Source organism: Gadus macrocephalus, chromosome 1, assembly GCF_031168955.1.
Source record: "Gadus macrocephalus chromosome 1, ASM3116895v1".
In the NCBI taxonomy this organism is placed as follows: Eukaryota; Metazoa; Chordata; class Actinopteri; order Gadiformes; family Gadidae; genus Gadus; species Gadus macrocephalus.
In genome coordinates, this window is record NC_082382.1 from 3,178,175 (window position 1) to 3,205,600 (window position 27,426).

Sequence of the window (27,426 nt, forward strand, 5' to 3'; positions counted from 1 at the left end):
GCTCCCAGGCCCTGAGAGAGCTTCGTAACGGGGAGAGTTCCTCGTGTCTCCGGTGTGATAAATTAAAACGGGGAGTGCCCCCCTGAAATGTCTCGTGTGTGATAATTTAATGTGGCTCTCAGGCCCCTGGTGTGGGCAGAGGTATTTCTTGGTTCCTCCTAACGGGGAAGAGCTCTCAAAATGTCTCCTGTGTGATAAATTAATGTGGCTCTCCCGTTCTGGAGATGATACTGGTGCATTGTCTGAGTGTCCACCATCTGCCTGCCTGGGAGATGGGGCCTTCAGCTCCGGCCTTGACCTGACTATATATTATCATGTTTGTGTTGTTGGGTTAGAGCAAGAGTTGACTATATTATAATGTGTCCATGTGATGTGCTCATCAGGCTAGGGTAGGAGTTAGCTATATTTATAATGTACATGTGATGTACTCAGCAGGTTATTTTTCCCAACAGTTGCCACTTCCTGAAGAGAAAAGAGAATTAAGATTAATGCACAGAAGTAAAATGATGAGTGTTGGGCAACTGGAGTGCTCGTGTTGCCACTTTCCTGAAGAGAAAAGAGAATATTTGTAGTAATGTAAACAATTAAAATTATGAATGCCGGGCATCCATCACTGCTTGGGTTGCAAGGGCCTGAAGAGAAAGGAGAACAAATTTAGTACAAATGCAGACATTTATAGATCGTTTAAACTATTAATGTTGGTGAATCAAAATACATTGATTACAACTTACACAAATACTTGTGTGTTCTGCCGATATTAACAAGGGACTGGCTCCCTGTATTTCAGCACCCAGACACACAACTATACAAACAAATATACAAAATTTACATTTTGGTCCCAACACATGACCAGGTGTTTGGGGTGGGAGGGGGCAAGGGGGAGAAAGAACAATAAGAAAATACCTCAATTTAACTTACAATAGGAAGGGGTTTAGCCTCCTTCTTTCAGCAATATGAATAAGGGAGTGTGTGGAAGAGAGCGTTTGAAGGTACAGACTAGGTGTGTTCCTCTTTAAGTTGCAGGTCTGTGTGATCTGCAGGGAAATCAATAGGTCTTTGTCTATCAAGTTGATGTGGAGTAGGGGGTGTATAGAAATGTATGAGATCCCTCTGTTCCAGTATGAATGTTAAAGTCAAGAGGGGTTTTGAACAGCTGTTCAATGGGTTACCCTATTGTTGCAAGGCAAACTTGGTCTCGCCTGGTGGGGGCAGACAATTAAGGGGATTCTTAAGCTGGATGGGGGGAAAACAGTGGTAGTCGGCTTCTTGGAAATCAGGGGGTCGTCCAGTTGGGACTTATAATAGTTATATTTTTGTGGTACAGTTGGAGATGCTGAGATGGAATTGGGAATACTCTTGTGTTAACGAGTAGGGGGCACTACCAAGAACTACAAATATGGCGGCGGGGCAAACTACATACGTATCAGCCGACTACAGAAACTTTTCTGAGTTCTATCTGTCCGGCTGAAATCTGTGGTACCTTATAGCATAAGGCTACCACTTAACCGCAATTTGTGTTCTCAGTACACTCTGTCTCTGCGCTGCGTGTACATTTATATGTACACAGATAGCCCTATGAGATCCTTGGATGATAAGGGGAACTACAAATAGAAGTTATCTGGTAAAAATAGTCACAGAGAGAGAGATGTGTCGTGGGAGAGGCTGGGGGTTGGATTTACGAGGAGGGTTTGGCGGCAGGAAGAGTGGTGGTCGGGGGTTCACTAAGATAGATGAGAGGAGGAGGAGGAGATCCACGAAGGGGGATCGGAGGGAGGGGAGAGGGGGGCTCTGGATTTACGAGGAGGAGATCCACGAAGGGGTTTCGGAGGGAGGGGAGGGGGGTGTTGGACGGGATCTGAAGAGGGAGATGAAAGGGTTTCAAGGGGAGGGAGGCGTTAGAGGGGTAGATTACGAGGGGGGTGCAGAGGGAGGGGAAGAGGTGGGGTGGGGGGTACTCGTACTTTAATAATTCATCGTCTTAAATAACAAAATACCAACAGCAGTGATGTTGATAGGTTTTCAATGTAGTGAGTCCCCGGGACCCACAGGTGGCGAGTTGGGTGGGTCCCTGAGAAATTCAATGGGTCCCGACTCCCCAGTTTAAAAAATGGGCATAACAATATGGCGGCTGCCGTTCAATGTAGTTTTCATCACCACCACTGTTGGGCAAAATAACCTGCTGAGTACATCACATGCACATTATAAATATAGCTAACTCCTACCCTAGCCTGATGAGCACGTCACATGGCAGTCACATTACAATATAGTCAACTTTTAACGCCTGATGAACACATCACATGGCAGTCACATTACAATATAGTCAACTTTTAACACATAACACACACATGATAATATGGTCAGGCCAAGGCCAGAACCAAGGCCCCATTCCTCCTCCAGGCAAATGGTAGACACTCAGACAATGCACCAGTCATCCTCAAGAACGGGAGAGCCACAAACAGGAGACTCTTTGAAGCTCTCCCCCGTTAGAAAGAACACAAGAAGATACACATGCATATACTAGGGCCTGGGAGGCAAGGTCAAGCAAAAACACACAGAACCATACACATCTCAAACGCACACACCTCATCGAGAGGAGGATACAGCATAAGAATGTATCACACAGGAACTCATCACCTTCTTCTGAAGCAGACCTTCCACGGAGGCGAAGCTCTGGACGAACCATCAGCGCTGATTAGGGACTTAGACATATTCGATCTCTCACGCTTTATGACTCTGTATAACCGTTGCCACTTTACTTAATAAATCCAAGGTCCTCGTGCCGACAGACTTTATTACCTCTCCGTCTCATTTCATCTGGTCCAGTAACTAGACAGACCGTTTTTCCCCTCACCACCGGATTATGTTTCATTTATTTCATTACAGCACGTCCCCTAAACGTTACAACATAATCGACACGAATGAGCACAGCATCGAGCAGTGGAAACGTGGGTTTGTTTACTATGAAGTTCGTATTTTTAATTGTTGAAATGAAATCAGCGGTGACGAGCTAGTTGTTTTGGTAGCGGCTAAATTAGCATGTCGCGATACTTTGTACGTCTGTGCCGAGTAGATGCGCAGAGGGTTGAAACAGCGCTTGTCCGGTCTGCTCACCAAAAGGTTTCTTTGGCCAGTTACTGTGATTAAACACAAGTTGTTTAATGTTCACAATGTATCGTTTTTCATGGGGAAAATTAGATGCGTCCCCGGGACACATGGATAGTGAGTTTAGTGCGTCCTTTCAGATTTTAATGCGTCAGGGACGCAGGACGCGTACCTAGCAACATCACTGCAACAGACTTCAATGTAAAATGTAAGCATGCAGTTTAGGGTGGTATTAGCGGATCAGCAGATAAGATGGTATTTACGCCGAACGTCCACTATGGAGCTACTGCTTAGGAACACAGACCGTGCCGGCCTCAGGAAAGTTCAGAAGACTGGGAGAAGTGAAAGATAATAAAGATTGGAACTCTTGATAATGTTCTATGTGGCCCGAACTTCACAGAGACCGATAGTGGATGACTTCACCTCGCACCCAGAACCAAGAACAATCGTTAACGACGAGTACTCAAAACGACTCAAGAGTGGGGCATGAAAGACAAAGCCACTCTGTGCGGCAGGGGGGGGGGGGGCTTTGTAATGCAGAGGGGACGGTGTTTTCATGAGGAAGGGGGGAGGGAGGGCCTATACAAAGTTGATGTATGCATAAATATTATTCTCCCAAAGATGTTGAATGCTATAAGTTACAAAATTATAGCCAAAATATTATGTGCTCAGAAACTAGTGTCATTACCGATGGTTTCCAACTTATTGCTATGGATTTAATGAGACGTAGAGGATGAGGGACAGACAGACAGACAGACAGACAAAGCGGTCCCTACACAAAGCAAGACGTTTATTGTCTTTACAAAAAAGGGCCCAGACTACAAAGATGGCGCAGGCGTTTGTAGCAAAAGAAACCCACGTCATCAAGACGCGCCGTCTCTTTAAACCCCCACACCACGTGTCCCACTCAATATTCGCAGAACAAGCATGTGCGTCGCAATTTGACCCAGATAGTATTGGTCAAACGTACTGTATTGGATCTCTGTAAGGAGTATTAGATTCCAGCAAGTTTGTTACAACGGCGGGTTAGCGAAGCATGCAAATCAGTTGGGTTAAAACTGCGCAAGTTTGCCTCTACGGATGCGTCTTATTCTATACAAAATTGCACAATGTGATTTCCACATGAACCGTGCCGGAAGGAACCAATCCCATTCGAACTCCAGGGCAAACAAAGCCCAAGCCACCGGTATAATATGCAACTAAGCTAGGTTGACGTCAATACCTGACCTGTCCTCACCGCTCCGTGACGGTTTAAACGTTTGTGGTCGGTTTTAAATAATGCCTATGGCGTGTACCGGCTTAACTTCAGTACATTCACCATTCAACAATTAAACCGCAGGTAATACGTCTCCCACGCGGTACAAACATTAGATCTTGACTGGAGTGGATACAGTCTATCTACAGTCCCATATCTGCATTCACTCTTCGGCGCGATCACTCTTCGGCGTGATTCCAAACCAGCAGCGTAATCCGGGAGGCCGTCCCGAAACGGATCTTCCTCGTCCTCGTCCTCGTCCGGTTCACCCAACGCCACCCCAGCCTTGGCTGCAATGTTGTGCAACATTGCTGTCACGCAGATCACGGCGCACGACTTGGCTGGCGCAAACTGGAGCCCTCCGCCGAACTTGTGGAGGTATCCGAAGCGCAACTTCCACCTGCCGATCGTGCGCTCGACAATGCACCGGGCCAGACGGTGGGCTTCGTTGTACTGTTCCTCGTGGACGTCTCCCGGGTTAGTTCAAGTTCAAGTTCAAGTGTACTTTATTGTCAAAAATCTATGTAACAGGGTTAGCACAGAAGTTTGAAATTGCGTTTGACCAGTCTCCAATGTGCAGTTTAACAAAAAACATTTAAATAAGACATTGACAATAATCTCTCACTCACACACACACACACACACACACACACACACACACATAGCAGCAGAAGTACAATCAGTGGTCACAAGGTGCAACAGTAAAGTAAAGTGCAACAGTAAAGTGCCAGTGGCATGGTGAAGTGACTATGGAATGTTCATGTGGTTTTCTTCAGTGTGTTGATGAGTCTGATGGCTTGTGGAAAGAAGCTGTTACTCAGTCTGCTTGTGCGGGACCGCAGGTTGCGGTACCGCTTCCCTGATGGTAGAAGGGAGAACAGACTGTGTGCTGGATGAGTTGTGTCTTTGATGATGTTCATTGCCCGCTTGGAACAGTGTGAAGTGTACAGTTCCTGAATGGCTGGTAGGGGTGACCTGATGATCTTTTCTGCTGTCCTCACCACCCTCTGCAGTGCCTTCTTGTCTGCAGCTAGACAGCTGCCGTGCCAGACAGAGACGTTGCTGGTCAGGATGCTCTCAATAGCACCTCTGAAGAAGGTGGTGAGGGCAGAAGTGGGGAGGTCAGCTCTTCTCATCCTTCTCAGGAAGTGGAGTCGTGTCTGCGCCTTCTTGACCAGCGCGGTGGTGTTGGTAGTCCATGAGAGGTCATTCGTGATGTGCACTCCCAGGAACTTTGTGCTTTTCACAGACTCTACTGCACTGCCGTTGATGATGAGTGGGATGTGTGTTGGTTGTTTCTTCCTGAAGTCTACAGTCATTTCTTTTGTTTTGTTGACGTTGAGAAGCAGATTGTTCCTCTCACACCAGTTGATGAGTAGCTGTACCTCCTCTCTGTATGCTGAGTCATCATTGTCTTTGATGAGGCCCACCACTGTTGTGTCATCTGCAAATTTGATGATGTGATTCGTTTCAAATTTGGCACAGCAGTCGTGGGTCATCAGCGTGAACAGCAGGGGGGATAGCACACATCCTTGCAGCACCCCCGTGTTTATGATGGTGGTCGCTGAGGAGTTGTTTCCGACTCTGACTGTCGACTCTGACTTAGCCACTGGGGTGAACAGGTGAGGCCTAAGCGGATAGCCACTGTCTCTGAGGAGCCGCCACTCTCCCCTGGAGGCTGCAGCCAGCCGTCCGATGGAGGACTCGCGGAACACGAAGGAGTCGTGAGTGCTTCCAGGCCATCTCGCTACGACATCCAGGATGATGCCCTGATGGTCGCACACCACCTGGCAGTTGACAGCGGCATATCCCTTCCGACAGACGTGGCCATCAACGTGGGGCGTTCCATCCACGACTCCGGCCACTTGTGGGATGCGGAACGACCGAAAAAAGTTATCTTGGGTCGCACCCATCTCGTCTCTGCTGTGGAAACGGACGTGTCGCGGTACGAGACGAAGGAGGCTGTATGTCACTGCCTGGACCTATCTGCACACTGACGCCTTGCACAGGCCCTGGCCATCTCCTACCACCTGCAGGAAGCTCCCTGTGGCGTAGAATCGGAGGGCGGCCAAGAGCTGCACTTGCGGTGTGAGCGCAAAGCTCCTCCTTGTAGCACGTCTGAGGCCTTACCCTTTTTCCGGAGGGTCTTTTATAGCCAATCAAATGATGAATCAAGGAAACTTTATGCGGAATCAGATTAAGTCGGCTCTCTTTGCTGCGCGAAGCATGTTTCAGAAATCAGCCCATTAACATAAATGTAGTTGTCACACAAGCTATTTTTATTTTTTTGTCATATGGAATTATTTCAGGGGAAATGCTGTGAAACGCACAGTGCATTCATGATTAGGACTGATATATGTCGGCTTAAGCCTAATCAATTGTGTTTTAATGTCTTTAGCATTCATATAATTGCAGTCTATTTTTTTCGTAGGCTACTCTGCTGTTGTCCTTGATGGGGAGATATCTTAACCCTTTTTAACACGATTTTCCTGCGACATTCCTGCGTCTCCCCCTCCTACGGAGCCCATTTCAGCACTGTGTCAGTAGACAGTTACAATCCTACGACGTTGTTAGCGCAGTGCATGCGTGTTCATGTCAAGAGAAGTTTCGAGAAACGCGACAAAGAAATTCACGATGGATCACAAGATCCATCGTGAGGAATGATCGTACGACCGAAGATCCGTCGTTATCGGGAAACGAGGCCCTGGTCCTTTAGGATGTTGTTCACCCGGCGTAGGCAGTGGGAGGTGAAGACTGGAGATCTCTGGTAGGCTCTTCCCAATGATCCTCCCCGCAGCCTTAACCACTCTGTGGAGGGCCTCCTTTTCGGCCCTGGTGCAGCTGGAGAACCACACCATTAGTCCGTAGGTGAGTACACTCTCTACTGCGCAGTGGTAGCAGTTGACCATCAGTCCCTGTGGAAGTTTAGCCCTTTTTAGTTTCCGAAGGTAGAAGAGGCGTTGTTGTGCCTTACCCACGGCAGAGGTGATGTTGGTCCTCCAGGACAGATCGTCGGCCACAATCACGCCCAGAAACTTGAAGTTGGACACCCTCTCTACCTCCTTCCCCTCAGATTAGGAGTGGAGAGTGGCTGAGGTGTCTGGTCCTGCGGAAATCGATGATCACTTCCTTGGTCTTGGTGGTGTTGAGAACCAGGTTGTGATCACCGCACCACTCTACCAGTCTCTCGGCCTCCCTCCTGTATGAGGTCACATCATTTCCTGTGATGAGGCCAAGTACTGTTGGTGTCAAGTTACTCCCTTTCTTTGTGCAGTCTCCACTTGAAGGAGTTGCAAATCTACTCAGAGTTGGGCATTAGGAAGCTTTCAGTTGACAGGGTGTTTGCCAGCTCGGTGTGAATGGCTCTGCTTGCCATTCAGCAAAAGACAACTCCCCAGACCTTTAGTGTCACTCTTTTCTTGACGTCATCTTTAACTTGGTAAGGGCCAAAGAGGTCAACTGGTCAACTGGTCAACTCAAATGGTGCAGCAGGTTCAGTCCTTTCTGGCGGCAAGTCAGCCATTACTTGTTGACACGTCTTTGCTTTCTTTTCCTGCAGACCATGCAACCAGCAACAACTTTTTGTGCGATCCTCCTCCCTTTAACGACCCATGCCTTCCTCCTCATCTTTAGGAGGGTTCCAGCCACTCCCTCATGACCTTCATTGTGGGCCTTTCGAGCTATCAGCTTGGACACCCAGGCGTCATAGGGTAAGAGGGGGATGCTAACTTGAGCTTCCTTGAAGCTTTGTACTCGGCCTCCACAGACCAGCAGCCCAGTCTCTTTGTCTTTGTGGACCACAAGCCTGTCTAACGTGGTACCAGGGAAGGTTGTGTTTTCTTGTGCTGCAAGAAAAATGTCTCTCAGGGCATCCTCTCATTCCCTTACAGAGATGACTCCTGTGGAGGAGATTGCCTCCCACTTTGGACTCTCCACGGCTTGACCTCGTTTGCCAAACTGTTTTGCCGCTCTCCAGATCCATGCAACTGTCTTTATCAGACGGCTCAGAGTTCTGCATCTCCTGACATCCACCAGCGTTTGGATTGCTGACCCCGCAGGTAGTCTCCTTTGCTCTGTTTGGGCCTCCTGTTTCAGTTCGTGTTCCACTTGCTGCTTCTTAGCCTGAGCTCTGGTCAGTGCAGCAACATATGCCTTTTTTTTTTAGTTTAGTGACGTTCTCCCTGGCAGTGGCTGCGAGTTCTTTGGCTGATGTGATTGGCCACTCCTCCACTGGCAAGCTTAGAAACTTTGGACCTTTTTGCCACTCTGAGTCCTCCTCAAGGTCTTGATGGCTGGCTCCTCTTGTTATAACGTCGGCAATGTTTTGTGGGCCAGGAATCCACCACCAGTCCTGGACCCTTGTGTTGCTTTGAATCTCCCCGATCCTATTGGCGAAGAACGTCTGATACCCATAGCTTTCCCGCTGTATGGCACCAAGGATGGTCTGGCTATAAACAAAATGGTACCACCTCTGAATCCGGATTCGGCTGTGCAGTTCAAAGTACTTTTTCAGCCGTGAGGCAAACACTGCTCCACACATTTCTGCTTTGACAGCATCCCCTCCTTGATCCAAAGGAGTACGTTTTGCTTTGGACTCCACCAGCCGGATGACCGGGCCCTGGTCTGAACTCAATCGGAGGTACATCACTGCTCCATAAGTATGCTCGCTGCCATCAGAGAATGTGATTGCCAGGGGACCATCAGTAAAGCTTGGGGGAGTCAGTGCTCTGGTGAACTTGACTTTGGCAAGTTGGCCGTACTCCTCAAAGAGCTTTATTGCATCCTCCCTGAGTGCATCTCAGAGCGCTGTATCCCATGAGTCCTTCACAGGTGCACTTCCACCCTTTGCTTCCTGAAATGCCCTACGTACCAAGGTTTCAGCTCGAACCCTCCAGCTTTCAGAATCTGTTGCACATTCGCTGTGATGGTTTTCAGCTGGTTTAAGTCATTGTGGGACGTGAGGATGTCATCAACGTAGCTGTCTTCTTGAATGACCTGCCGTTCCTCCTTGAGGTGAGTGAAAGGTGGGAGGTTGGCAGTTTCACACATCGCAAGCTGTGCGATGCATCCTGCTGGCTTGTCACCGATGTTTACCCTGGTGATTGCATATTCCCCCAGCTCTTCGTCCTCCGAATCACGCCAAAGGAATCTATGCAGGTGCATCTCCTTTTCTTCCAGCCAGACTGAGTTGTACATCTTCTTTATGTCCCCCAGAGCAGCATGCACTCCACCCCTGAATCTCAGAAGCACTGCACGAATCTGGTTGAGGACATCTGGGCCTTTCATCAGTAGGTCGTTCAGGCTCACACCTCTGAACTTTTGACTACTTGCCAGCGGACACTCTGGGACCATGCTGGTGAGTTGTTCCTCAAATCTTGCAGCCGCTGCTCTCATCGACCTTGCGAAGTGTGCCTTGGACATGTGGGCTGACACGGTGAGTTCTTCAAAGAGTTCAGGATGCGTTCCTCCCACTGTTCTCCCCAGTGGGCCGTCCCACAGCACAAGGTCTCCAACAGCTCTGCTCTTCTGTGGCGCCAGCTGACCTTCTTTGTGGCTAATGAGCAGACTTATTTCTTTAGGTCTCCGGAGTTCATCCAGCGGTATATCTGGGAAGAATCTCTGGAGCTGCTTTGGTGTCACATGTTAGTGTATCTCCGCAATGCTGTCAAGTCCATAACACACCAATTGGTGGGCTCTGAGAGTGCCTTTTGGTGTTTTCACTCTGATCTTGAGGAGGTATCATTTCGACTCTACACAAACCTGCATGTCCCCAATTCCATGGACGACAAGTGCGACTTCTTCACTTTTGAGGTTTAGCCTGCTTGCAGTCTTGTGGGTTATGTAATTTGTGTCAGAAGCCAAATCGATTAATGTTCCAATTTTCTGCCCAGCGTTTGCTGTGACCTCGACAAGCATCATCAGTACTGGCAGCTCTTGAAGTCCGCTTTCCCCTAAAAGGCTTGGTTGGTCTTTAACAGTATTGAAAGCCCTGGATGCAGTATTGGAAAACACATTTCGGCATTTGTTTGCCAATTCAGGTGAGAGTTTCCCGAAGAAATCCTCCTGCTCCTCTGTGTACTTCCTCCTGCCTTTATCCCCTTCCGGACCAAACCTGCTCCTCTTCTGACCCTCGCTGCTTTTCTTTGCCTCAGCGTTGGGGCATAGATAGAAGTGGTGCTCAGGAGTATCTCCATCCTTGCAGTCCTGGTTTCTGCACAGGAATCCAGGTTTGCACTGTGAGCCCTCGCCATGAACCTCCAAACATCTCTTGCATACTCCCAATCTTCTTACTGCAGCTCTCTTCTCTGCTAGTTTCAGTGCTCGGAACTGTCTGCAGAAATAGATCTTTGTCCTGTGTTTAACATCACTGCAGACCACACACCCTTCTTGGTCTTTGCTTGATTTGGTTGACTTGGTTCCGGCATATCTTGGCTCCACCTTGGTTTCTCTCTTGCTTGGCTCTTCCTCCTTCAATTGCTCAAGCTGTTCATATATGCTTTCCTGGTCTTTGAGGAATGCCAAGAGACTGTCGAACCGATTACTTGATGTCACATAATTTCTTCTGTCAGCTGCATACACAAGCCATTCCTTCTTGAGTGTCTCCGGGAGTTTTCTTTCAATGGACTTAGTCACAAGGGGATTTTTAATAGCACCTGTGTCCCCAAGGTCACTCAAATCTTGAAGTGCTTTCCCCACAGCTTGAATTAAGTCGACGATTTTCCGTGGCTGGTGACTTTTAACAGCTGGCATCTTCTGTATCTCCTCCACTATCTCTATGTCAATGGATGTTTGGTTGCCATAGCGGTTCTCTAGCACACGGAAGATGTCATCAGACGTGTTGTAAGCCGTGAGCCGAAGGTCTCGTGTGATTTTATCCTCCAGGCTGTCTAGTAGCTGGACCTTTTTCACTTATTTTGAGCCAGTTGGCTCCCCCTGACTGTGCAGTGCTTCCCAGTCCTTTTTCCACCTGTGAAAATCCCGTTTGATGCCACCAAACTTGGGGAGGGCTGTTGGCTTTAACTTGATGGTTGGTACGCAATATTTAGATGTCGCTCCCACCTGGACTTGCCTTTCAGTATCCTCCTTTATGGTTGCTTGTATGAGGTCAGCCTTTCTGGAGACCATCAAGGGGACGTGAAGTTCGAGCCCTCTCAAATGACTCTCTAGCTCCTTCCGAGTCTCTGGTGGGGCCCACTGTTTCCACCGGCCAAGCGTGTCCTTCGCTGTCTCTGCCAGCCCTTTCAGTTGGTCCAGCATGAATTCATACGCTTCCTGGCTAACGTTCGGTTGCACAGCAGCGACGCGTTCGCATGCTGCCTCTGCTGCTTGTAGTGCTATAGACACTTCACTACTTCCAAAACTGACCCAAAGAGTCTCCTGGATCAACCTCTTGACCTCCTTCAGCTTCTCTTGGCACTCATTTGTAGTTTTTCCCAGGTCGGCTTTTTGCTGCTCAGTTAACATGACTTCATCCGTTTCCAGCTCCGCTTCGAGGTCTGCAATAAAGCCAGCTTCCAGCTCATCGTTTGCCTCCATGACGTTCTCTCCTACTGCCTTGAGTTTGCTGAAACTATTTCTGAGTTCTTCTTCAGACATGTTTGTATGTGACCGGGTTATACTGTTGACCAGCCGGGAAAACACTCTTTTGGCTGTAGTTCTTTCAAGTTTCAATTGTTCAACTGATTTTCCAGCTTCTTGATCAGCCATGTTTACTTTTATTTTCAGGTTCCTTCTCTGTGAATTCGAAAAGTGGAGGTCGGTGCAACTCTCCAATGGTGCCTTTAATGTTAATGATAGCGCAGTACGCTACCAGTCATACCTTTGGAGGCATTGGTATAAGTGCCTTTTATAATTGGTCGTTATGTTTTTATTCTTATTTATGTGTGTGTTGTCCATTTCTTGTATTGTATGTTTTTAAATGGACCTTGAGTCTAATAATAAAAGGTTGATGATGATGATGATGATGAATGTTGCTTATGGTGCTTCCATGTTGCTTTATGCTCCACTTCCTTTCCTTTCCAGGATTCCAGGTTTTTGCTCCTGCTGTTCCAGCTTTAAGCTCCTGTACTTTTCCTGGCCAGCTTTATGGTACTGGCGGTTTTTCACTGTCAAGTTACTCCCTTTCTTTGTGCAGTCTCCACTTGAAGAAGTTGCAAATCTACGCAGAGTTGCTGGGCTTCACTCAATAACCACACTTTTCGTTTCCTTTTTATCTTCTTTTATTTTGTGATTTTAAGGTTTCAGGCAAGTAGGTCGTTTGCTAGTAAGCAGGTAGCAGTTAGCAGTTCGCAGTTAGGTGAAAAACCTTTTGAAACAAGAAAAAGGTTGTTTCTACCATGTTCTGGAAGATATACATTTTCAACAATTATTGCCTTTTCCCTCTTCAATTAAACAAAGTGCAACATAAATTCTCCCACTTTTATCATTATTAATGTATTTAGGGATCTTATTAAGTTAATATTACAGATTTTAAATATTTTACATTTACCTAATTTAAATGTCACCATGATAATATAATTCCATCATAATCATTTTAACTAATTAATCTGCAACATATAAGCTCACTCAACAATCATGTTCCTAATTTAAACAATCATGACATCATTAAATTATGAATGAGAATCAAACTTGACAAACACTGGCATTTACAGGGTTAACCACGGCACTGCCGGTTCGGCCCCGTGGCTAACACTAGCGGCTATCGCATGCACAAACATTTCATTTGGGATCCGCAGTCCCTCCTGATGGGCTCGGTGTCTTACCGGCTGCCTCTCTGGCGTTTGTAGATTTGTTTGCACGGGATCAGATACTAAGCAGGCTTCAGTTTGCGTCTTCTCTCTTCACTTCCTTATGTAGATGTTGTGCCACCTCTTTTATAGTCCGTGTGGCAAACTCGGACTGCCGAAAGGTTCCATTCCAGCTTGCGATGTGAGTTTCTTAATTATTGTGTTAGTTTGACTTCACAGATGGAGAAGAGGAGCAGCAGTTGTGAGTGAAAAGTGTGTAGAGAAGTGGGCTGAGCACGCAACCCTGGGGGGCCCCGGTGTTCATGGGCAGGGTGGGGGAGACATGCTTGCCAATCCTGACATGTTGTGTGCGGTGTGTTAGAAAGTCCAAAATCCAATTGCATAAAGTGGTGTTCAGGCCAAGTTTGTGTAGTTTGCTGTGTAGCTTGTTAGGCAGGATAGTGTTGAAAGCTGAACTAAAGTCAACAAAAAGGAGTCCCCCATATGTGTTACTGTGCTCAAGATGTTCTAGTAGAGTGTGTAACACAATGGCAATGGCATCCTCTGTTGACCTGTTCTTCCGGTAAGCAAACGGATTCTGATCTAATGATGGCGGTATGGAGGCTTTAATGTGTTTCATGACTAGTTTCTCAAAGCATTTTGCAACGATAGGGGTGAGTGCCACAGGCCTGTAGTTGTTCAGACCTGCAACATTTGGTTTCTTGGGAACCGGGACTATTGTTGCTGCCTTGAGACATCCTGGGACCCAGGATGAGGCCAGAGACAGGTTAAAGATGGTGGTGAGAACTGGAGCTAGTTCAGCCGCACAGTCCTTGAGCACCCGTCCCTGGACTCCATCTGGGCCTGCTGCCTTTCTGATGTTGATGTTGCGTAGGATGAGTCTGACCTCATGAGTGCTCAGGACTAGGGTGGAGCCGTCAGAGGGGAGAGGGGGCGACACCGGGTCCTTGTTGTTCGTGTCAAAACGTGCGTAAAAGATGTTTAACTCCTCCGCTAGGGGGGCGCTGCTGTTGACAGGGGGGGATGTTCTTCCCTTGTAGTCCGTTATTGCCCTAACACCCTCCCACACCTGCCGGGGGCATGAGGCGCTGTTGAACTGAGCTTCAATGCGGGTCATGTATGCTTGCTTGGCAGAACTGATGCCTTTCTTCAGGTCGGATCTTGCCGTGCAGTATGCATTGGTGTCACCGGTTCTGTACGCTGCATTCCTGGCTCGTAGTAAGGATTTTACTTTAGGTGTCATCCAGGGTTTAACGTTTTGGAAGACACGGAATTGTTTCCAAGATGTAACAATATCCACACAAAAAATGATGTAGTCAAGGACTGAGACAAGATAATTATTCAGAGACCTACGTGTCAACACACCCAGTCCACTGAAAATGTCCCAGTCTGTGGAGCTGAAGCAGTCCTGGAGCCTAGGGATGGCGTCCTCGGGCCAAATCCTGACAGACCTGACTTTGGGCCTACTGGCTCTGATTTTGGGTGTGTGCCAGGGGTGCAGGAGGAGTGAAACATGATCAGAGAGACCTAGGTGGGGGTACGCCTGGGTTCTGTATGCATGGGCTATGTTGGTATAAACCTGATCAAGTGTGTTGCTCCCTCTGGTAGCGCATTTTACATTACGGTGGAAAGAATGAAGTACAGACTTTAAGTCAGCATGATTAAAATCCCCCGCCGCAATAAAGATACTGTCGGGATGTGCCAGCAGGCTTTTGTTTACAATGTCCTGTAGCCTAACTAGTGCCAGCTTAGCATTGGCGTCGGGTGGAATGAAACAGCACAGATGTAAACAGAAGAGAATTCTCTTGGTAAGTAAAACGGTCTGCATTGGAGCAACAAAAATTCCATGTCAGGGCAACAATGTTTGCTAACAACTGTGACATTGGTACACCACGAGTCATTGGTATAGATACACAGACCTCCTCTTAGCTTCTTACCCGAGTCAGCTGTTCTGTCTGCTCGATAGGCAGTGCGGCCATCTAGCTCAATAGCCGAGTCCGGGGTCTTGTTATCCAGCCAGGTTTCCGTAAAGATTAAGCTGCAGCAGTTCTCGATGTGTTTTTGTGAAGCTAGTTCCAGTCAGATCACATCCACCTTGTTGCGGATCGAACAGACATTTTAGAGAAAGATGGTAGGAAGCGGGGGTTTGAATGGGTTCGCTTTGAGCCTAGCCCACGTACCTCCGCGTTTTCCCCTCTTCTGCAGCCGCGCACAGCGTCTCCTCCTCCGCTTCTCAGCCTCAGGAGTGCTGGATGGTGATCTGGTGATCTCGGCTGGGATGTTGAAGTTCGCTGGGAGTTGGCGAAATGGAGCGTTGTTGAGCTTTAAAAGTACATTTCGGCTGTACTTCATTGTCGGGGTTTGAAAGCAGTGTGAAAAAGACTGTGGAATAATATTAAGTGCTACCAAAAATTACAAAACATGCCCGATTTGGGAGCTCTGGGCCGTTGCAACTATGTGCGCCGCCGCCATGGCAACAAAGCCATGTCAGCTGTTCTGTCTGCTCGATAGGCAGTGCGGCCATCTAGCTCAATAGCCGAGTCCGGGGTCTTGTTCTCCAGCCAGGTTTCCGTAAAGATTAAGCTGCAGCAGTTCTCGATGTGTTTTGTGAAGCTAGTTCCAGTCGGATCTGCAGCCGCGCACAGCGTCTCCTCCTCCGCTTCTCAGCCTCAGGAGTGCTGGATGGTGAAGTCAGCTGGGAGTTGGCGAAAAGGAGCGTTGTTGATCTTTAAAAGTTAATTCCGGCAATTATGCCTTTCCACCTCCCGAACATGTTCTTCATCCATCCTGTGAAAGGGTCATTAATGCCAGAGTTCTCTGCCAATTTGAATCTGAGGGATTGTAATCTTGCAAGCGCCCAGGCCACAAACCCAACCCATCCCGGAGCTGTGTTACTGGGGATAAAGGTACAACATGTTGTGCCTATCATCCAGTGGCAGACTCATACTGTTTGAAGGGCAGGGGCGAAAAAATATAAAGGGCACATTCTGGACAACATGGGGCCCCACCAGCGGACACAGTGGCTTTTCTAACTTGATGGTGTTTTGTTCCCCCAACGGAGCCTTAAAGGCAGCGCTGCCTGGAAGGTCCTATCCCCTAATCTTAGCAAGCGCTGCCTTGAAGGTCCCATTCGGGGCACTTGTTACATCTCCATGTATCACTTAAAAGAATAGTTGGGCTCATAATTTAAACGGGGGGTCTGGTGGTCCTCCCCCAGAAAATTTTTGATGCTTCAAAGACACTGTTTCCCCTTATTCTAGCGACTTTATAAACACCAAAATGAGTTGTTCACATCATTGTGCACTTTCACATTTTAGCCAAAGAAAGGAGGATGCCTTACTGCTTTCATCTTTACTAACATTTAAGTAAAAATTTGACTGGAGAAAATTCAATGTGCTGCTACCATACAGTCTTTGACCGCTGACAGCCAGCTACGGAAACATTTAAGGAAGTTTTCCTTCATGTTGAGGTGATAGCTGACCATTATCGTCTCTCTTGCATGAAATGACCTACACTTGAACGCTCAAAAAATGTATATACATTTTAAACGGATTATGCAAACTGAAAATATTAAGTTTTTCTAACTTGGCATCTAATGCCGCTTTTCCACCGCACATGTAGCTCGACACGACTCGACACGACACGACACGACTCGACACGACTCGACACGGTAGCAGCACGGGTGCTTTTCCACCGCAAATAGTACCTCCTGGACGTGGGCGGGGTCGGCTGCGCGAAAGGGCCGTGACGTATTTTTGTACGCGACGCAAACAAGACCTACCCAACCCACACATGGACAGAACCCACATAATAACAATGGAGGACATCGATGCGATGGTATTCGTGCTGCTCGGTCTGGTGCTTTTTGTAAGACACAAAGGAGAAGAGAGTCAGAGAAGGCTGCACGCGGCGAGACAAAATACACTGGAAAAGTCCCGGAGAGTGTTGGAGTATATACAACAGTGTGAAGCCGAAGATGAGAGGAATCAAGCCTCCAAGAAAAGACGCATCCAGGTAGGCTAACTGTTGCTAATGCTAGCTAGCTCGTACAAAATAAGTCCAGTGTACAACGTTTTAATGATTGCAAGCCATTTCTATAAGTACTAAAATATGTAGCCTGTGTGTGTGTTTCAGATGCTACTCTCGTCACAACATTTCCGCCGCAAACCATCGGTCTGGGCGCACAACCGATCCTCGGAATGGTGGGATGTGATTGTTCCCGGCTTCACAAACGAGCAGTGGGTGGAGAACTTCAGGATGTCTGAAGAAACGTTTGGTTTCTTGTCCAACGAACTGCATCCAGTTTTGGAGCGGCAAGACACCAATTTCCGCGGATGTGTGCCCCTGAAGAAGAGAGTGGCCGTTGCACTGTGGAAGCTCGCTACTGGCTCAGAGTATCGGAGTATTGGACATCTTTTTGGAGTCAGCATCACAACTGTGTGCCGGTGTGTGCAGGATTTTTGTGCTGCAGCAGAGACATTGTTGGTGCCAGAACAAATCCGTTTTCCAGACGAGGTGAAGTTCCGCGAAATGGCTACCTACATTGAGAACAGGTGGGGGCTCCCACACTGTGTTGGTGCGATCGATGGATCCCACATACCAATCCTTGCACCACATGACTATCACTGTGACTTCTTCAACCGTAAAGGCTGGCACTCCATCCTCCTTCAAGGTGTTGTCGATGGAAAGGGGCTGTTTTGGAACGTGTTTGCTGGACTGGCAGGGAGCATGCATGATGTCAGGGTTCTGAGAGTGTCCAAACTGTGGGAGTTAGCCAGCCGAGGGAACCACTTCCCAGCTCGCACCAGGAACATTGGAGGGGTGACTGCTGGCTATTACATCCTAGGAGACTCAGCATTAACCTCTCGTGAAAATAAAGGAATGAAAATAACAAACACTCCCTACTCTTCACCCCGTATCAGTTAGTTTGCGTGCCAAATCTAACGAGTGTCATTCCAAGTCGGTGTTATTGTTGGTTTCCGACATTGAATCGCATATGCGGCTGAGTTCTTCAGCACTCTGCGCTTGTAATTTCTTCCATCGTTCCCTCATTTTGTTTGAGCGGTCCCGGTGCATCTTTCGAGGGGCCTTACATTCTCTTTGCCAGTGTCCATTTTGTCCGCAGTTGTGGCATGGTCGAGGTTCTCTCTGCCTGTCGGACTGGGGGAATCTTTCTCGGTCCCTGGCTATTTCCTTCTTCTCGTCTGTGGCCTTCATGTGTGGTGTGGCTGCGCCTCCCATCGCGCTGCAGTGTGGTTGTATGTTGTCATCAAATCCTCCAATGCGTGATTCATTCTTAGTCACTGCTCCAGGCCTCACCTCGGGGGGTTGTTGTGTTGGGGGGTTCGGATGTTGAAATTGTTGTGGGATCTGGGTCGCATCATAATTAGCAGAGTCAGGTGGGGCAGATGGATTTCCCTTCTGTGGCACGTGGGGAGTACTGCAGATGACCGGGTACTCGCCTATACTGCCCTACAAAGGCAAAGTGCAGTAACTACGTATTTTGTCAAAATTGAGTTCAGACTGAAAATGGGTTTTATGTCACCTTCTTTGTCTTGAGACAAAAACTCTTGGTCCAACTGTGTCCCGTTTTAGAGAAATCCCTATGTAAAATTTGCAGTAACTACAAAATCCAACCCAATACCAAGGCTAAACGCAGTAAGTGAAGTTACTGCGTTCTGCCTTTGTTCACCCGGTATTGACACAGTAGATACTGCGGTCTGCCTAAGTAGCGCGCGCCCCATCCGAATCTACTGTACGCACGGCATTCCCGCTCTCACACACCACCAACAAGCAAACAAGCTATATGCTATCCTAAAACTGATCATGGCACAATCCAGAGGAAAACTCATGGTGGAACTTGCTTTGAAACGCAAGTATCCAGACAATGGTAAGGACGATGGATAAATATCAAGAACTGACCTAAATCTATTAAACCATTTTAGCCTACCTGCTCCCTTGAAGCCTGTAGCATCTTTCCACTCTGGAAACGCTGTCATAGTCCAATTACGATCACGTCGCTGTTTACTTCTCATTCCACACGCTACATCACATGGTTTAGGTAAATTATCGCGTTGTCTAAAGGATAGCCAATGAAGTTCAAGCAGAAAGTCGCAAACCCACCATCGAGATCAGTCGACTTCTTCGTCACTCATTTTGACGTTAGATCTAGTTTGGAATATTATTGCCAAGTATTTTTTTTCGGTGCGGATAGATAGTCAACGTTTTCCAATGATTCTACTTTCTTGAGCGTCATGTAAACGCACTGACTGACCAGAGGGGCGGGTCTCACTGGCCGTGACCCAGGGCACACGGTCTAATGAACAACACAACTTTTTCTCATGCAAACGCATGAGAACTATTTCTAGGAATCTACATATAAGATATACAGGATGAATAAAATGTGCATACTAATTATGAGGAAAAAACTAATATTTAGAATACAAGGAAAGTTATGATAATCACATTCTTCTTTTATGATTTTGCAGTATGTCATGAGAGAGCCCAATTTCAACCAAACAGTGAGGATGAGACACTGAGGGAAGAGTACCTTAAAGGCTTTTTTGCCTCAATGGAGGCAGAAGTTGAGGGCCATTCGACCCAGGGTTCAGAAGTGAATTATTTTACAGCTCACAGGGAAGAACAGTGCATGGTGAAGGGAGATGGTTGTTATGAGGAGGAGGAGGAGGAGGAGGAGGAGGAGGAGGAGGATGTGGATGAAGGGGATGTAACGTATGTGCCAGAAAATGAAGGTGATGAGGATGAGGATGGTAGCGAGGAAGTTAGCACCAGCATTAACCGTCAAGAGCCATCCTCGGCTGACAAACAAAAGACCCCACAGCTTAGGAAGCCTTGTGGCCTAATTTGCAGAAAGAAGTGCACATCCAAAATAACAGAGGGCCAGAGGAGTGCAATATTTGGTGCATATTGGAAGATGCCCTATGCAGATAGGAAAAGCTTTATGTTCCATATGATGTCAAAAGAAAAGACAAAGCGACTCACCACAGGGGGCCCAAGCAAGCGCAAGCGGTCATACAAATACCACCTTAAGGATGACCAGGGCCAGCGACATGAGGTGTGCAAAGCAATGTTTTTATCCACCCTAGGGTACCACTCGAAAAATGACAGACTAATAACGACGGTTTTTGGTGGTGCTGACTCCTCAGGTCTAACCCCACCGCCAGAAAGAAGGGGAAGGCATACTCCAGCTAACAAGATCGACTTGACTCCAATGTTTAATCACATTGAGTCATTCCATCCATCCATCAGCCATTATAGGCGAGAGCATGCCCCGAACAGGAGGTATCTGCCAAGTGACATCACCATCAAGTCCATGTTTCAGGATTACAGGCAGAAGTTCACAAAAGGCTCCTATGAAACCTACAGGAAGGCCGTAAAGGAGCTAAACATCAGCTTCACAAAGCTAGGGGAGGAAGAGTGTGAACACTGCCTGCGGCACGAGGTCCACCTAAAGCAAGATCACCAGGCTGATGCCCCTGAATGCCACAATTGTCTAAAGTGGGAGGACCATAAGAAGAGAGCAGTGAGTGCAAGAACTCATTATCAATTGGATGCAGAGAAGGAGCAGGTGGATGAGGTCATCCGTAGTGTGGACTTACAAAAAGTCATCATGCTGCCCCGAATGCCTGGAGTGAAGACAGCTGTCTTCACTCGTAGAATCACTGCTTTCCACGAGACCTTTGCAAGTGTTGGCAAATTCAAACCTTCAAAGAAGAAGACGCTGTCTGTGGTATGGCATGAGGGGATTGCTGGCAGATCAGCAGCAGAGGTGGCATCTGCGTTTGTCACCTCCCTTCATCAGGAGAGGGATGTGCGCTTTGTAAGTTACTGGGTGGACAACTGCACATCACAGAATAAGAACTGGACCCTTTTGACCACTTTGGTTAAAGTTGTAAATCACGCCGCCAATAACATCCAAACAATTACCCTGAAGTATTTCGAACCAGGACACACTTTCATGAGTGCGGATAGCTTCCACCATGGAGTGGAAAAGGCAATGAGGAAGCAACCTGGAGGTGTCGTCTTGGACTTTGAAGACTTCAAGGGAGTAATTGCATCGTCCAATTCTGGCAGGGTGAACGTAGTGGACCACCAGTGCACAAACTTCCTTGCCTGGAGCAGCGGCCACTCAGTGACCAAACTCAAAAAGGTGCCAAATCTGTCTGGAATGGCCATCATCCAGCTGAGAAGGGGTTCCAGGAGCATGTTCATCAAAATGGCTCATGATGAAGTAGAGTACACAGAATGTGACTTTCTCATGAAGAAGGTAAGACAGCATAAGATATATCGCATGAAGAACTTTAAACATTGTACAACATGCAATTATATGAAAATCTTGATTGACAGGTGACCTTGGAGTACCCTGGGCAGTTGAGACCTGGAGACAAGGGGGTAGAGAGGGAGAAGAAGATGGACATCATCGCTAAAATCTGCCCAATGATGCCCCCACACCGCCGTCACTTTTGGGAGAATTTGGCTGAGGAGGAGTGAAAAGTGAAAGTGAAAAGGAGCGAAAATAAATGTGCACGCACACGCACACACAAAACACACCCACACACTACACGTTTTCCCTCTCTCTCTCTCTCTCTCTCTGGCACGCTCACATGTTGTATGTTGTTACTGTTTGGTTTCTGTTATCTGTTATCCTTATCTGTAGTTCTTATGGATATTATTATAGTTCAAACTAATGTACACTTACTTTAATACACACATGTATGCACATGTATTCAAGAGTTCCACTGAATCACTTATCTAAGCTTCCCACTGGCTGCCACCATGCAGTAGCCCCTACACACACACACACACACACACACACACACACACACACACACACACACACACACACACACACACACACACACACACACACACACACACCCTTCTCAGCCCCTGAAAGCACTGAGGCTGCCTCATTTTCTTTCTAAATGCTTGTTGTTCTGCCTTTTTGACTGATTTAATTTGTATATTTCCAAGTGCAGTTTTGGAATTTAATGAATACATTTTCCAATTAAAAAGAAAATCCACAAACCAAAATACTATTGATTGTGTGTAAAATGTTAAGTATATTTGGGAAGATAATGACAATGTTGATGACCAAAAAACGCAATTGAAGGGTTTGATTTCAAAACGCTATATATTATGTAACCCCAGTGATGTCAACAAAATAGCATTTTTGTTGTTTTGTTAAAGTAAAGATACATCACAGAACACTATTCCAACTGCAGGTTCACTGATATAACCTAGAACTTTTTTATATAAAAAAAAGATTCATGAAAATTCATTACAATTGTGGATATAGCGTGTTAGAACCAAACTCTTCAATTGTTTAGGGCTGCGATGTGTGCGATACTCTCACCCTATTAAAAACCTTCATAAACGAAGCAAAAGCCAATAAAATAAAATAAAAATGCATAGGTAATACAAAAAAGTTACTTTCAGAACACATTTCAATCGTAGATACTGCACTTTGCCTTTGTAATAGTACTCTAGTTGTTCGAGGTAATACAAAGGCAGAGTGCAGTATCTACAATTTTGGGGTCAAAGGTCATATCGTCTGTCTTTTCTTTTTATATACAATTTTCCTTCCTATGAAGGTGTTAATTGAAAGTATCACCACTATTGTACCTGCAACAGGTTTGGCCGGCCAGTATGAAAACTTTGAAGGCATTTTTCTCAGTTTCAATGTTGGCGTAGTTACTGCACTTTGCCTTTGTAGGGCAGTATAGCTGTTGATGTCTGAAAGAACACTGTGTCCCGACTCCTGTAAACCACCAGGGAAGATGTATTCCCCATCTGGGCCACACAATGGCAGTTTGGGGTACATGCGACCATAGGCTCCCAAGGTTCCTCCTCCTTTGCCTTGGTCACTCCCCTCAGAGGGCCCTGAGTCGAGGGGGTGGGCCGCTATCACTCCTTGTCTGACCAGCGTCGTGTGTAGGTCTGTCAACTTCCTCTGCTCTTTGTTCAGAGTCGCTTCATCCTTTAACAAAAGAATTTCGTCGGCAAGCAGTTTGATTTGCTCTCTTTTTTTTCAGAGCAGTTGTCTTTTCCAATTCATCTCTCTTTTTGTTGCTGACATGCTTAATTAAGTATCGCTTACACTGAGACAATAGTGACAACCCGATTGGTTTACTTCGTCTAGTCTTCTTGATCCAGTTTTTGAAAACAATCCAGATCGATTTCTTTGGCCAGCCTTTACCTTTCGGCATTTTTTCTATCTTTTTCTATCTAGGTAAAGCTAAACTAGCGCTGCCTAGAAAGAAACAAATAAACGTCTCCCACGGAGCTCGGTATGCCAACAACAGATGATGGCACACTTTTTCCCTCTTCGATTAAAAAAACAATATATGTGATTCCTCGGCGGGGATCAAAAACAACATAGCACAAACAAAAAACCTCTAGCGATTCATGTAACCTCACCAGTGAATTCAATACAAATACAATATTCTAGGACTCAATCCCAGACCAAAGGCCTTATTCAACAAACAAATTCAATATTCTAGGACGCAATCCCAGACCAAAGGCCTTATTCAACAAACAAATTCAATATTCTAGGACTCAATCCCAGACCAAAGGCCTTATTCAACAAACAAATTCAATATTCTAGGACTCAATCCCAGACCAAAGGCCTTATTCAACAAACAAATTCAATAGTTTCATATGGCGTATATTCAGTGATTATTGAGCAACAAACAAATTCTCTTAATCACTAATACAGGTCCTCACTTCATCAAGCAAATTCAATAGTTTCATATGGCGTATATTCAGTGATTATGGAGCAACAAACAAATTCTCTTAATCACTAATACAGGTCCTCACTTCGTCAAGCTCTTAATGACACAACTTCATTACTCAGCAAATGTAGTGCAGCCTAATAGTAAAACAAATAATAATAATCACAGTTATGTGTGTGTAGATTATTTTAAGATTACTTTCTTGTTCTTTTCTCTTGGTCGAGAGTGTGGAATGAGATTCAGTCACCGTTGATTCCCACGTGGTGCATAGAGATGCGCTGGTTCAGCCGCGTTGTGGATGCAGGTCCCTCAGCAGGGCAGGCGTTGATACGTCTTCCCAGGCAGGGCGCGCGGTCTTCTCGGTCACAGGGCAATCTTCAGAGGCAATCGTCTTCTCACTCCTCTCTCTTCAAGACGGTGTCACGGCACCAAATGTTAGATTTCAGCTTATTTCTAAACTGTTCGGACAGACTCTGCGTTGTGTATTTTCAGTCGTAGTAGTAATTCTTGAAGTCGAAGTCAAAGCAGCTTGACAGGTTGGATCAGAGGGTTGAATAGATGGTTTATTCCAGGATGTAATACAGCGAGATACAGACTTAGGTTGAATAATCTATAGTGGACCCGGTGGTCGATGACTTGTTCCTTGGCTGTCGAACCCTCTTCTCGTCGAACCAAAGGGTTGGGCGAGTATTATACAAAAAGGGGATACATGAATAACACGTGAACAGACGCACTCTCAGCCTTGATAAGGTATCTGGCCCTGGCTATGTCCCGGAGGACCAGGTCGGTTCAACCTTGTTGAAACATAACAATGGCAGAATGTTGGAGATAACACCTTGTATCAGTAAGAGAGGCCCTGGCCTGTCCCGAGACTAGAAATGTGAACAAAAGAGAGACACTAAAATACACCAATATTCTACAGAACTCAGCATCGCTGCGACTCCCTGATGGAATCTACAAACTTTGCGCCAGCCTTGGCATCGCTCGTCACCGACCCCGCTACCTGCATCGTAGCTCCCATCCCAAAGTCCTCTCAACGACTCCATCCCCTGGTGTTATTCCCACCATCATTTCGGCATGGCCCTCCCGCTCGTCGACTAGGCGTCGATGGTATGAAAAGCCTGTGCCCTATAGAGGTTCCGGTTGGACTTGACACAAGATGGCTGCTTGACTTCTGCGCTCCCCGACTTGTTAAAGGCCCACTATGCAACTTCGGGAATTTCTTCGCTGTTTTCTTGGTTTTGGCACGCACATTTCTCTACACAGCGCCCCCTACAGCTTCGTAGTAGATATTTTACAACACTGTCGTAACAACTCGTTGACGACCCTTCCCCATGCACTTCTACGCGAGCCATGTGCATTTGTTTTCAAAGAAGCCGGCGAATGCGTGGAGCCATGTCCGAAGTAAATGTTCATGAAGTGTAGGCAAGGTTATACATTTTTAAAATGGTGTATTTGTATTGCAATAAACATAAAGCCATCCTTTTTTATAGTTGACGGGGAGAATTTATATCCTAGATTATAATTGTTTTATCTTAGGTTGAACAGAACAATCAGTGTGAGAGTGTTGGCCAACATAATAATCTAAATAAACAAGAACCTGGATTTGGGGATTCAGTCTGTATCAGGGGGACGAGACAGACGAACAGCAAAACACCAATGGAAACAAAGGTGTTTATATGGTTGCAACCAAGCAAGCTAGAAACATACAGGGCTCACAACAAAACGGTTGAGAAAACAATTTTTACAGGGCTCACAACAAAATGGTTGAGCAAACACATGTGTACAGAGACTATCAACATCAAGAATACCACGAGGACAAAGTTCACCCAAGGGTACTTTCAATTTCAAAAGCAACACGGCCAAGTCGGAGTCTGATTTGCAGTCTTCTTTTTCTTTCAGTTCACGCTATTCCTGAAAAGCTTGCCCAACGTTTACTCGTGTGTGGCCTCTCTGTCGGTCAGTCTCCCTTTTCTCTTCTTCTGTTCTTCCGACATTGGGTTTCTCTGTCTCTTTTTAGTCGGCTGATCTATGATGAATGTAACAATCCCTTAGTTACTTGTGTTTATATCGAGCCGGTTCCGTGTTTGGGGGTCTGTGCCGTAAAGCAATTCGTTACTTCGCGAGACCCGAGACTCCCGCGAGAGTGGGCGGCGGGTCGCCGGTAGAAACATATTCCTTTTCTCCGCCAAGATGCGCAAGGGGGAGTTGAAACAGCGAACAATCGAACAAAAATGTATAATGGAACCATTGCAATGACTCCTAGCCTGTTATATTAAGGTAAATCAAGCCAAAAAAGTTGCATAGTTCCCCTTTCACTCGTGTCTGATCTCTTTTCTGGTCCATTCTTCTTTTGTTCCACCGACAGTCGCCTCTTGGGTTCCTTATCAGTCGATTGATCCATGATGAATGCAACAATTGCCTCGCAACTGGCTGTTTATATCTAGCCGGTGCCATGTTTGGGTGTGTGTCTGTGCCGTAAAGCATTTTCGAAACTACAATCTGACTACATTTTCGAGGATACTTCCGCTGCGTCACATCCGGAATGTCCCGGTCCGAGCAGATCAAGTTGCATCTGCGCATTTTCACTGTAGAGGCGACATGGGAAAATGACACACCCACCAATCGACCCAGAAATGGATGCAGAACCATCAGCATAACTCTCAACCTTGCTGAGTTCTTCAAGGAAAGTGGTCAAATCCAAAGGAATAGCTTTTAAGAGAGTTTATTTGGTATCTCGTATTTTCGGTATGGTAAACTGAGACTACGAAGCAAGGAGAGATTGAAGATGTATCTAAGCACGTGCGAGCGTTCTCCTAGCTGATCAATAGACCTAACCCTGTCCAAATAGCTGCCGGAAGAATTCTGAAGACATGCTCGATCTGTAGGCTGTTATGGTCTGAACAGCGCGGTCCAGAAGTAGTGGGAGGAGCCGATGTGAGGTAACCCTCGGCTTTCTCGCCTGGTCTGTGGTGCTGCCTTCTGTGGCTTCCAATAAGGTCTTGCTCACCTTGTGGCTATGTATAGTATTTACGGCTTATATGTTTGGTCCTGCTTCATTGGGTCTATGTGTGGGTAGCTTAGATTCTTAAAATACGTAACAACCTGCATACTTAATGTAATTTTGGCTAAAAAAGTTGCATAGTGGGCCTTTAAGAAAATAGCCCTAAAAACATTGAGAATATCCCGAATAACGAACTGAAACAAGTATGGCAGAGGGAAGAGCTAGTAAGAAAGCAAGTAGGAGAACTCAGGTCACAACAGAGACACGGAATGAGGAAGAATGGTCTCAGCTAACGCAAGCCAGCCCGAGTAGCTCCCCTACCCACGGGCCTGCTGAGGATGATGGGGCAGAACATACTACTTTGAGCTGCATATTGCGGGAGATAAAGGACTTCAGGCGGGAAAATAAACAACAACTCTCGGAGATAAAAGAAGAACAACGCAGAACAAATGACAGACTCGATGAAGCTGAAGGCAGGATTGAAGAAGCCGAGACAGCACTACAGGCTATGGGCAGGCTAATGAAAAAGCGAATGGATCGCCAAGCTAACACCGAGGCTAAGCT

General features: G+C 46.6%; 1 protein-coding gene and 1 long non-coding RNA gene across 2 annotated transcripts; one reads left to right on the top strand and one right to left on the bottom strand.

Moving 5' to 3' along the window:
* Window positions 1–16,736: 16,736 nt before the first annotated feature.
* Window positions 16,737–21,020, top strand: LOC132460071 (uncharacterized). The gene is made up of 5 exons (XM_060055090.1): window positions 16,737–17,118; window positions 17,239–17,971; window positions 19,593–19,885; window positions 20,447–20,854; window positions 21,015–21,020. Exons 1-5 carry the CDS (start codon window positions 16,897–16,899, stop codon window positions 21,018–21,020), a joined length of 1,662 nt encoding a protein of 553 aa, XP_059911073.1. The 5' UTR covers window positions 16,737–16,896.
* A 4,498-nt stretch (window positions 21,021–25,518) lies between these two features.
* LOC132465801 (uncharacterized) lies at window positions 25,519–27,017 on the bottom strand. Its single transcript, XR_009527692.1, has 2 exons — window positions 26,964–27,017; window positions 25,519–26,526 (listed from the first exon to the last, which is right to left on the bottom strand). It is a non-coding gene; the product is annotated as an uncharacterized LOC132465801 (long non-coding RNA).
* Between the last annotated feature and the right edge of the window lie 409 nt (window positions 27,018–27,426).

Coding starts and splice junctions, on each gene's coding strand:
- LOC132460071 (XM_060055090.1), top strand. CDS start 16,897: ATGGACAGAACCCACATAATAACAATGGAGGACATCGATGCGATGGTA. Junction 17,972..19,592: donor AGACTCAGCATTAACCTCTC/GTGAAAATAAAG, acceptor ATGATTTTGCAG/TATGTCATGAGAGAGCCCAA. Junction 19,886..20,446: donor ATGAGGATGGTAGCGAGGAA/GTTAGCACCAGC, acceptor TCCATGTTTCAG/GATTACAGGCAGAAGTTCAC.